General features: G+C 39.9%; 2 protein-coding genes across 8 annotated transcripts in view; both read left to right on the top strand.

Moving 5' to 3' along the window:
• The window catches only part of TRDMT1 (tRNA aspartic acid methyltransferase 1), a 45,448-nt gene extending 38,462 nt beyond the window's left edge, over positions 1 to 6,986 (top strand). For 6 of the 7 annotated variants that reach the window (XM_032113473.1, XM_032113464.1, XM_032113436.1 and 3 more), the window contains one exon: positions 2,637 to 6,986. In XM_032113473.1, the coding sequence (XP_031969364.1) occupies positions 2,637 to 2,737 (101 nt within the window). In that variant the 3' untranslated portion in view covers positions 2,738 to 6,986. The remainder of the gene's footprint in view (positions 1 to 2,636) is intronic. The other variant, XM_032113482.1, reaches the window with a different exon arrangement.
• A 4,859-nt stretch (positions 6,987 to 11,845) lies between these two features.
• CUBN (cubilin) overlaps positions 11,846 to 12,023 on the top strand; it is a 143,648-nt gene continuing 143,470 nt past the window's right edge. Inside the window, exon 1 of the mRNA XM_032113394.1 lies at positions 11,846 to 11,965. Within this exon, the coding sequence (XP_031969285.1) occupies positions 11,847 to 11,965 (119 nt within the window). The 5' untranslated portion in view covers position 11,846. The remainder of the gene's footprint in view (positions 11,966 to 12,023) is intronic.

Raw genomic sequence — 12,023 nt, 5'->3', positions numbered from 1 at the left:
CTTTTCCAACTTTGACAACACAAAAAGCAGGCCTCTCTCATTTGGTGGTTTCCTCTTGCATATGCTCCTGATTCATAGGCAGAACATGCTTTTCCCACTGCGTTGAGTCACAAGTCTGACATTTCTTTGTGTTTAAAACATTTCCCACTTTTTGCTTAAAAAAGTGTTACTTGATTCTAGGCTGATTGAAATCTTTAGTGAATTTAGGTACTGTCTCAGTTTCCTTTGACAATTTGCAAGCTCTGGGTTTTTTTGAAAGTGGATATATTTATGGCTGCAGCAAAAGGTGTTGCCCTGACAGCATTTCTCCCATGCTAAACTTCAAGTAATCATTGTGAAATATGGTATTTTCAGAGCAAAATGTGTTATAAGTTCTCTGCTACTGTGTTCTGTACTGACAACAACATTTAGGCTGAAATTTTCAAAACCAGAAAGCTTGGAATTGTACCCCCTGCGTATATGTTGTTGGTCCAAGAAACTGAAGAATGAGGAAACTATTAAGCTGAAAACTATGTGAACACACTGCCGGGAGCTTTGTAACAGATGCTGTTACTAGTGCAGCTACAGTATCATCAGAAGAAATGTGGTTGTCTAAATGGTTCTGTGTTTTAAGAAGTGGATGGCCTTTTCCAATATGTGAGGTCCAGAGTTAAAAGTCATTGTTCATTCTTAACATGACCAGATTTATTTGTGCTTTTAACATCTAAATGTATAAATAGTAATTGCACTACAGTTCAATGAAATACTGCAGTCATTTGTCTTAGTCACTCTGGTGGGTCCCACAGCAATATCGTTAAAAGTGAACAGAGCATTCTCACACCTGTGACCTGCTTTCATGACAGTGATGTCAGGATGTGTTTTCCATTTTTCTTATTAGCAATTTATGCAAGCTTTTAGGAAGCAAAAGCTAATATGGTGGGGCAGTACGTGCTGTTAAGACCTCAATGTCATCAAGTACTGTGTGTGACATCAATGCTACAGTGAGAGCTGTGCAGCAAGTGCCAGCATACTGGGAGGTGTTGAATCTGACTTTTTGATTCTGTGTGGAGCCAAGAAGATAGAAAGTGCAAGACAGTGTTAAGAGTCAGAAGGAGGAGGCTTGGGATAAAGGAGATCATGAGTTCTGAAAATTAATTCTTGGTTTTCAGTTGCCAAAAGGTAGAAGGAGGAATTCTGACATTGTCAAGATTCAGGTAGGCTTCTTGGTGCACCTGTGTGTGTATGTGTGCATAAATACATATTTATTTTCATGTACTCTTTTAAAATGCCTTTATTCTGTACCTTATCATTGATCAAATGTGAAAACTCCATCTAAGGAAGTGTGTGTGGGAGTGCAAGTGATTGTTCCAAAGACAGAAGAACATTTGCCCAAATGTGAGTGCTTAGGAAGCTGGGCAGAGTGGATGGAGCTGGCAGAAGATGTGTTTACCAGAGCAGTCCACATTTGAGGCACGAATAACTGGCAGAGAAGGATGGAACAACTCCTCCCAGACACCACCTCCTCCTCAGAGCCTTCTTTGGCTCAACAGCTATCCAACCACATTCTCTCCTGAGCTCTCTCTGGAAGAGAATTTTTTCTGAAGAGCTGTGAAAATTTCAGAGCATACATATCACTACTTGCACTCACAGTGTGCTTATGCATCTGAGCTAACTGGGGTGGTGATGACCTCCAAGTCAAAGTTAGGTGTTTCTTCTTAGGGAATGATGAAATAATTGAATGTGGTCAAGTTTCAGCAGCTTACCTATATGACCCTAACAGTTAAGCCACCACTGGTGTTCATCTTTCACTCAGGTTGAAGCAAATGTACTTTACCTCACAGTTGGAGTAAGGTAAGAGTGCAAGCAAGGACAGAGCAGACCAGCTGGCTGCTTGAAACTGCTTCACTCTCAGGAGTGGTACTCAGTACACAACACAGTCCTTTCACAATACCTGGACTGGTGTCATTTTTACCAGCGCTCCCTTCTTCCTGCCAGTCCATGCACTTACTATGGGATGGACATTTCTGATGCTGTCTGTATTTCTGAGTGTGTTTAACAGGGTCGGCAGTGAATTATATGGAAAATTGTTCAACTGCCTAATCACTCGCTGAGTAAGCCTTGCTCATCATTTAATCTGTTCTGGTGGTGTATTGCACTGGGAGACTCGTGATTTGCCTGAGCTGGTTAGAGGGGATCATGTGGGAAGTACAATGTAAAGCTTATTGAGAAGTGCAGTTTAATCCATCTGCAGAATCGTTGTGTTTTCTTTCTGTTGTGGCCATGCTCTTCTGTGGATGTTATCTAGAGTAGCAGTTGTGCAGGGATTTAGTGCTGCTGCCCCTCCCTGAGACTGCTGGATGTTTTGAGCCCTCTGAAGGGAAGGTAGGTCAGCATTAGTTACACAGCAGAGGAATGCTTTGAAGCTTCTTGTGAAATATTAGAGATGGCAGTATTGATAATAGAAGAACTGATCCAAATCCAATGAACTGGTTGCAAATTGATTTTGTAACTTTGTGAATTTTGGGGGGAAGCTGAAGGGAGGGTGAATTCTGCAGCAGTCTCTGTAACTGCTGTAAGAAATGTTCACTGAAAAAAAAATTAGACTAAAAAGTAACAAACCCAGACTAGTGATGTTGCACTATATGTTTTTGTTTTAGGTTTTCCTGAAAAGGTAACAGTAAAGCAATGCTATCGTCTTCTGGGAAACAGCCTCAACGTACACGTGGTGGCAAAATTGATCTCCATTCTACTTGAATAATTTAGAACTCGAATCTGATGCATATGGACTGGTGGCAGAAAATACTTCTATCTTTCAGGAGAAAGCTGATGGAAGCTGGGCAAAAACCAGAGCTTACCAAGATATTTGTCTAGACGTTTTGCTGAACAGTTTTGATATATTTTTAATAACTTGTATTCATGATGGATTTGAACTCTATAGGTGTTTTATTTAAATGGAAGTTTACATGACTTATTTGCATTATTTAAATATTATTTTTTAGTTTGCAAAATGAAAAAGAGCAGTATATGCAAATATTTGAATGAAAAAAGATAAGACTATTTTCATTTTATCTTAAAACCATTTTCTCAGTACTGTGTGCAACTGTTTCAAAGCTGTTTTAATTAGGTACAGAGATCAAGTTCTACATGAAAAATGTCTTCATCTTTAAATGTAAATTATCTCTTCTGAAAAGATTTACTCTATATATGATCTGAAATTTTGATTTGATTTTTGTAGCTCATGAAACTATTAAATTCAGTATTTTGTATAAAATTTTTAAGATATAGTGTTGTCCTTTATGGTTGTCTCATCTTCTTTAAATACTTGTAAGATTCTGGAACCCAACTATATCTGTCTGGAATGATTTGTTTAGGTGCAGCTGAATAAAAATATTTCAAGATTATCACAGCCCTGACAATAACTTGCCTGTTCCTCTTCTCATATTTTTCAGGATAAGATCATTTCTGATTACCAAAGACCTACGTGTAAAAGACATAAAAAAAAATTTTGAAGCTCCGTGTTTAGGTTCCTGTGACATAAGAACTGGAGAAAAACTGTATGGGCTGCTTCTGAAAATTTCTTCACAAATCTTGGTGGTAGTACTAGGGTTAGGAGTGTATGTTGGGCTGAAACCACTGTATGTGGCCATACTGAGTGCCACCGGTGTACAGCACCTCACAGAGCTGGATTCAGTGGGTTTTTAATCAAGTCTTTTGAGTTCAGTACCTCTGAAATAATAGAAAAAATAATGGGGAAACTGAAACCCCTCTAAAGAAGCATGGGCTCCAGTGGTTATCTTTCCTTGGGATTTTCCCATTGGTATCTAGATTAAAAACAGCTTGAGTGAGGAAAAGGTGAGGTGATACTTAGTAAGCATCCGTTGGGGAGATTATGTGAAGAAAACAGAAGGATTTTGTAGTTTGGTCATAGTTCTTGTGCACCAAGCAGTAAGTTTAAGTTGCCAATCCTGAAAATTAATGAGTTTTCTTCCCCCTCTTCCCTGCACCCATGGGATGACACTGGAACAGTCATGGTATGTTCCATCTGGGCTTGGTAATGCAGGAGAAATTGAAGACCATAGAGAACAGAGCTGCTGTATTCATTTCATACTGCAGCTACTTTCATCTGCTGTAGTCCTGAAAACAATTTCAAAATGAGTGTCTGTAGATGTTTTGTGCCATACTTTATCTTATGCCGACTCCTGTGTATTTCTTCCTTCAGTCTTGATTTGCATGTTTCTTATGGACTGTTAAACCAGGAAAGGCTTGGGTTGACCTGCTTCAGCCTGTCTTATTCTCCAAGAGCATATTGACTGCTTGGACTGTTCCAGCTGTAAAAGAGAAATGGAAATGGATTTTCCTGAAAGAGCTCTGGACAAAGCTCTAGAGAAGGATGGCGTCGGCCTCTGTCTTTACCTGGTTCCTTGTAGTACTGAAATGGCAAAAAAGTACTACCATGCTGGCTACTAAACTGCAAAGAGCAGGTGTGGTTTTGAGAGTGAACCATAGGTACCTGTACACACAGTGGTTATTGTGTAGATTTATCAGCCAGATCAGTAACTTATAGCTGTATGGTCTTATTCTTGGGAGAAATGTGGTAGTATGAAGATCTATTGCTATCTTTCCAAACATTGGTGTGAAAACAAAGTTTATCAATTTGACATATAAATTGGAATTTCCTTCTGCCAAACCACGTAAATAGTCTATTCATTTTGCTTTGCTGTAATAATATTTGGAAAAATATTACTATTAACAATTAATTTTCAATTCCTTTATGTGTAGAACATATTTTAATGCTTTATATGCCGCTTCTAAGCTAGCAGTGTTAAAGTGGAAATTGAAACTTACCTAGCTGCACCTAAAACTGATACAATAATACAGAGCCTGTTACATATTGACAGTGAATTTTAATTCAATGTGATTGTGAAGACTGAATCTGTTTGCTGATTTGAGCTGTTTCTGAAAGAAAAAAATTGAAAGAATTCAGAATTGTAAATACATATTTGTGTATTTTACCCCTGCTAACCCTGTAATACTGGTGCAGCTAAATTGAGGGACTGCTGTTTATCTCCTTGGTTTGTCATTAATAGACTGGTTTACTGAGTTCTGTTGGGTTGTACCTGCTTGACCTCACTTGATGATCATGTTGCTTCCTTTTCCAAGCAGTCTCCTAATCCTAAGTATTTTGCAGCCTACATCATTGCTGTACTTTGCAACTTCAGCTTAAGCATTTTCACAGGAATGAAATGTGATTACAAAAGCAGCTGAAAGGTGAAGAAGTCAAATCTGGAAAACAGCTTTGGAAAGGGAGGGAGACTTCCAGAATCTGATTTTTGATTTTGTACCTCATTCATTTGCACATCTTAATTACATTTCTTTATCTGAGTGAGGTGATGTGATTGTGTTCCCTCAAATTCGAGAATTTCTACTGAGAAAAAGGGTATCATATTTGGTGGTGTTACATTTATGCAGCCATTTCTGAAGCTTGCAGACTGCCTTACAAGAATCTTCCCTATACCGACTAGTTTCTATCTGAGTTAGTCTCAGGTTTCCCTATACTCATGAAGAAACCTGTCTAGCAGCAAAATTATTAAAATACCATTTGTTTCATGCAGTGAGTTTTTGAGTATTCTTTGATGCTTGAAGTGGAGGTGCATCCTTGCATGCAGTGAATGTAAGGCTCCTGCCCAGAGGCTTTTTTATCTTGCTTTTGACTGGTCTCTTCTAGGAGAATTATAAGGATTTTCAGGAATCTCTGTATTACAGTCTGGGAAAACACTGATTGGTGATAACGATTTCATAAACTTAGTCAAGGGAAAGCCCATTTTGGTTTTGACAGAGACATTTCAGTAGAACTCTGAACAGGTCCAATGCTTTAATGACTGTACAATTCTGTTTCAGCAGTTGTCACACATTTCTAAAATAAACAGGAAATTTAGAAAATATTTGTTACATCTCAAGGATGAAGTATTGAATTCTCAGCTCACCCTTTGGCTGCTCTATTTGCTTGCTGTTCATACTAATGTTTAACACTTGGATTCTTGTATAAATACTGAATTATATTTATTTTCCTTAGGAGTTTAATATATTTTGTCTTGTATGTGTTTACAACCACTTAAGTGCTGTATTTTTTTTCTGATGGTGTTTAAAGAGTTTGACCTATTAGTAAGGATTTGGAGGAGGTAATGTAATAATTGGTTAAGAGCACTAGGCATTTCTGAGCAGTGTTATATAAATATTGTATGAAGTTGAACTGGTCAGAGAAATATCCAAGGAAAAACAATGTGAAAACAGAAAAAAGTAGACATAGAGCCCGAAATTAATTCCAGTAGCCATTTTCCTTTTGCATGTGCAAACATGAGTGTTGCAGTGTTACAACCTCATTAAGGGGAAGTTTATGAAATACTGGGTAGTGATAGTATGCCAATTTAAATGTTATTGCAAAGACCATGACAAGATTTCTGTTATTTTTATCTTTGGTTGATTGTAAGGTTTGGGGCATTTATGTAGCTGTTGTTAGGAGGCCAGGCAGCTGCCTCTGAAAGCAAAACAACTGGGTTTTTCTCTTTGACTTTCCTTCACCTGGTGCTTTTGACAGTGGGAGGAAACTGGACCAGGAATCTTCTGGTAAGAGCTCTGGTGAAGCAAGAGGCAGAGTTGGAAGGGTTTAAATCAAGTGGAACACACCACTTTTAGTGAGAGACTTGTTGGATGGAGTGTCAGATGGCCACACTGGTTGGATACCCTTCACTAGGATTTGGGAAACTGCAGCAAAAAAGTTCCTGAAATCTCCTCCAGGGAAGAATGTCTCTGATTTTAGATGCAAGAATACATCCTGAAATCCCGGATTCACTTAGAGCATGTTTGTCTTGTGCTTTTGTCCATGCACTGGGCTGTTTTAATTGAAATATTTTTTTAATTGCCACCTGGAATTTGGAAGAAAAGCATGTTGATGGTTCTGATGTATTTTCTCATACATAGATAGTAATAAATGGTTTTGATTAGTTCAACTGTTTGCCCTATATATATTTTTAAAAATAAACCAGTCTCAGTTTATAAATAACACACTTAAAAATGGGATTCTTCTCAGAATTTATATTTTTATTGCCATTTTCACTGTATATTGACCACACTTAACGTGTTGTTACTCATTACAACCTTACATGCGTTGTAAGGTGAAGCTTGGGGAGAAGACTGGACAAGTTCATGTAAGAAAAATCCTTTGAGAGTACTGAGTAAGTAAATCTCTGACTGAAGAAGTTCCCGAGCTGCAAGTAAGTGGAGGCCAGGAGAGTACCTAGCAGAGGTACTGTGTGTGCTTGCCCCTTCGTGTACCCTTCATTTCCTATCTGCTTTTGGCCACTGTTGGAGAGTGACCTGGATGATCCACTGATCTGGACAGATCTTCTTCTTGCCCAGGATGATGGATCTTACTGCTTATTTTGTATGGTGACAGAATTGTATGGTGCTGTGGTTACCGTACTTGTGACCACAGCATCCACACACAGCAAATGCTTTACAGATACAGCTCGGACTGAGCATCTCGGTAAAAGCCAGCAGTACAGAGCAGAGTGAATCCAATGGAGGTTGTGCAGCCAGGTTCATTCATGGCTTTAGGGTTGTTACTGAAGAAGGGTGGCTATGCAAGTGGAAGTCCCTAAAAATAACTCCAGTGTGTTTTAAAGCAACTGGAATGTGTTAAAAGGACTGGAATAATCAATAGAAAAGAACAAAGCCAATACAACCAACTGGAAGCTTTTAGTGAACCTAATTACAAAAAAGAATGAAATGGAGACTAAGAAGCATCAAAGTGGTTAGTTGTTTATAGAAACAGCAATGTGTAGGAAGAAAAATCAGAAAGAATAACTAAAATAAAAGTCTCATAAGGAAAGTAAAAATCTAACATGTTAAAACGTCATTGTGATAAAGGAATCCATGGAGAATTGGGACAGTAGATCAATTCCAACTTAAGTAGCTAACTAAATCAAGACTCTTATCTTTGTCATTTGCTATTAAAATCTGAAAAACTCAATTTCCTGGCCAGGTAGTTTAACTTCATTAGCAGGTAACTTATGAACTTCATCAACTGTGTTGAGGAAGCGGAATCTTAGACAGGTGTCAGAGATCAGAATGCTGAGAAGCAAAAGAAATCCTCAAGGAGGGGTGTGGGAAGTGGAGGCTTGCAGCAGCTGCAGCCCCTGGGGAAGATGCTGTGGCCATAAAACTCTCCAGACACTCATGAATAGAGAGAAGGAACTGATGGTAGGTGGTTATAGGTAAGGAACAGCAAGGGGAATGTTACTTTTCAGAGTCACCTACATTTGATGTAAATCCCATGGTTGCTGATCCTTTGCACAGGGCCTGATAACCAACTTAGTGCTTGGTTGTCTCAGAGCTGTAGGGACACATGGGAAGTGCTGAGTTCAACATTGAGCATGGTTTACACCATGAATTTGCACAGTTATAGGGAGTGTCACTTCATGTGTTGTGTGTCACTTTTGAACGCTAGAGTATTACTAGAAAGAGGAAAGATGAAAGAGGATCCAGGAAGTGAAGACGGAAGAACTGGGAGATACGAGCTCAGCTGACGGAAAACTTGGGTAAATGTGCTCTACTTGGTATTTAACCAGCAATGGACCAGATTTATAATTATTTGCAAATATTTGAGTGATAACACTGAACAGCAGGGATTTTTTTTTCTGTCTGTAGGAAAAAAAAAGGATTATTTTTTGGTCTTCCATTAAAAAGTTAGCCAGGCTTGAATTGACACCAATTGCTGCTCTTCCTCCATTTAAAAAGGTAACATTGTCAAAAACTCATGTCATATCCATGCATCTGAGTTACTTTCTAGGAGTAATTAATGCATGTTGAATTTTTGGCCGTGATCTGAGTCAACTCTCACCTTCTATACCATTGTCTTTGCGCTGCAGGCACATAGTGCTGGAGAAGTAGAGGAATACCACCATTTCATTTCACACAGCTACACAAGATGGTGGTAAATCGTAGTCCCTGCTAGTACAGGATGAACTTCAACCAGAATTAGAGACAAACACTCGGTTACTCTTGCCAAATCTGCACACAACCTATACTCTTTAGAGCTGTTTTCTGAGCCTTCATTGTAGAGAGGTAATGAATGATCTGTCCCAGGAGGAGAGGTTCATGCCAGCTCTTCTTGTTAAAAAGAACAGCACCTATTCTTATGCCAGACATTTGCATGTTTTCCATTATGTTCTTCCAAAAATGATGTCTCAATCCATATATTACAGTAAAATCAGAAGGTGTGGACCTATTTCTCTCCTCAAGGAGGTTTATAGATTTCTCAATTTGGCCAGCCTAAGGTGCATTCACTAGGAATAAAGACTAAATTAACTAAAATCTGGAAGGTCTAATGAAACGGAAAACTGTGTGTCATGCCAATAGGTGGGTGCCCAACCCTCTCTTTCCATCCTATAATCAGTGCATAGTCAAAGTCAGCTGGTCTTCAGGCCAACTATTTTCTAAGCTATAAAGCGTGCAGGAAGAGAAGGTGAATTTCTTCTTGTTCCTTGCATTAGCAGCCTTGTCTTCATCCTTTATGGTTTATTGCTCGCTGGTTATTGGTTTATTGGAGTTAATTAGTTGGAAAGGGAAGCCTGAATTGAAGGTTGACAGGCGACAGAGAGGGGCAATGCATACTCAGTGTGCAGAAGAAATGAATAGAGGAAAGGAAGGATTTTGTGGGCCACAGCCGAAGGCCAGGATGGAAACTGTCAGCATACAATGGACTTTGTGAAAGTAAGTTCCTGGAGTATCCAGACATTCAGCCACTCTGCTATGGAGTGCGGGTGTAGTTGGCCCAGACTTTATTCAAATTGACATCCAACTGACACTTACACAAACTCAGTAAACTGTTAAAACAAAAAGCAAATCAAAACAAAAAGAGAAAAAATCCCCTCCAGACAGGCTTCAGAATCGACGGAAAGAATGTTAATGAGCGCTAGTTTAATGGACAGTACCAGGATACCCAGAGGCAGAAGGTGTCCCGTAGACTGGACAGAAACATTGATAATTTGTCTATGCTGTCCTGTTCCTGAACAGATGTTTCAGGGCAAAAAGCATAATAGTAAATATAAAAAGGGTGGAGGGACAGATTCTCAGTTGGTATAAAAAAACATAGTTCATGTGGATTGAATGGAGCAGTCATATGGAGCAGTCATATTTCCAACAACTAAGGACACAATTCTGTATTTTTATGGAAACATTGTCCCTTATGATGGTAAAGGACAACACATGGAAAATTCACCTTATATTCTCTGTTCTGGCAGGAACAGCTGATAGACTCCCTGCTGCAGAGCAGGTGAACGCCCAGAGAGCTGTCCTTCTACCTCAGTAGTAGGTACATGGGATGGACTGTCTTCCATGGGTTCGGTAGGAGCTTCCCCTCTGCCCTTCCAGATGCCCTGGCAGCAGCAGTGACTGCTGGGTTACCTATATCACAGTCAGCGTGAGCACAAGGGAAGTGGTCAGCATGCTGATGCTGTTCTGAATTCCAAGGTAAGTTTATGAAAACAAAGATAATAAAATGTAATAAAAATCTAGGTTTTATGCAAACAAAAATGGTGGGATACAGCTGATACAATCTAAGGCATTGTGGTTACTCACAGTGAAGATCAAGTTATCTGTGGCAGCACCACAAACATTGGCCATCCTGACTTCATATGCACGTTCACAGCGTGCATCCGTCTCTTTTTGAGGTGACATTAGTATTTTTTGTCACCACATCCAATTTCTTCCCAGGTTGTTTTAAGCTCGTAATGCTTCCATGGGGAGATTCCACATATCTGTGGGACATCTGTAGGTCACAAGCACAAACTGGAGCAGAAAGACTGGGCAGGGTTAGGAAGTGCCAGAGCTCCATGGCTTCCAGGAAAGTCTGGGGCTTAAACGATGCTGGTGTTACCTACAAGCAAGAGCAGGTACAACTGTTGCTACTCTTCTCAGTAGAGTTTTGAAATGTGAGCAATCTGAATAAGATGTCTACTAAGCAAAAAGGAAAATGAAAAGGAATGGTGGTGGGCCTGGAAGTTCAGGAAGCTCCTAGCATGAGGAAAGAAAACATATGCAGAGCTCCTCTAAGCAGAAAGAACAAAGCACAGAAAAGTCTTTTGCAAGGGGAATATGGAGACTCTGGCAAAAGCAAAGGAGAGGTGGGACATGGAATCTCTCATGGCTTTCAGCAGAAGCAGCCTGAGCCTCAGCATCTGGGGACTGAGCCACCCTTGAGTCAGAGCAACCATATTCAGTTAAAATTGTACTTTGTTGTTGTAATCCATGGGATGCTGTTCAGTACTGCTGACTTGTTTGTGTCATCTGCCCAGTAAATTACTGACTGGAAGCTTCTCTTTCAATACGAGTATTCCTTGCCAGCCACTGTGGGTTTTACATTTGGGGTTGGGGATTTTTTTGTAACAGTTAAGTCCTTTAGTGCTGCCAAATAATCTTTCCTTTGCCCCTGTGGTGCAGCATGTGAGAGAGCCATTTCTGCAGCAGACGGCTGCAGGTTACAAGGTGCTCAGGGAGACAGGGGTGCTCAGCTGTACAAAGGGCAAAGACATACTGATAAAATACAGGCAGATTCCAATTAATGATCTCTCAAAGCTCCTGAAACCAAAAGACAAAAACAGAAAAATGCATTTAATGTCTAGGGGATTTGCATGCTGTCAATCTTTAATTAAGGTATCTGAGATAAAGTTCACCCTTGCAAGACAAGGCAGCAGAATGGGCACCTTGTGAACAAGGAGTTGTGTGAGAGCAAAGGGCACCTGGGCTCACAACAGCCCAATCCAGCACTGGAGGTTTCACTTCAAGCTCAGGACAGCTGAAGGAGAGCAATGCTTTGGACTCCTCCTGTCCCTGGGCTTGTAGTTGTGTTATTATTACTTGCTGGACTGAGCTGTGACCCAAACCACCATGAAAAAAAGAGGCAGAAAAGAGCCACTTATGATGAGCAGTAAGTACCATTGCATTTGTTGATATGGTGGCCTGGCAGTGCTGGTAATGGGAGCAGA

The sequence above is a fragment of the Corvus moneduloides genome, chromosome 1 (genome assembly GCF_009650955.1).
Source record: "Corvus moneduloides isolate bCorMon1 chromosome 1, bCorMon1.pri, whole genome shotgun sequence".
NCBI lineage: Eukaryota > Metazoa > Chordata > Aves > Passeriformes > Corvidae > Corvus > Corvus moneduloides.
This window is presented reverse-complemented; position numbering and strand designations above follow the sequence as displayed.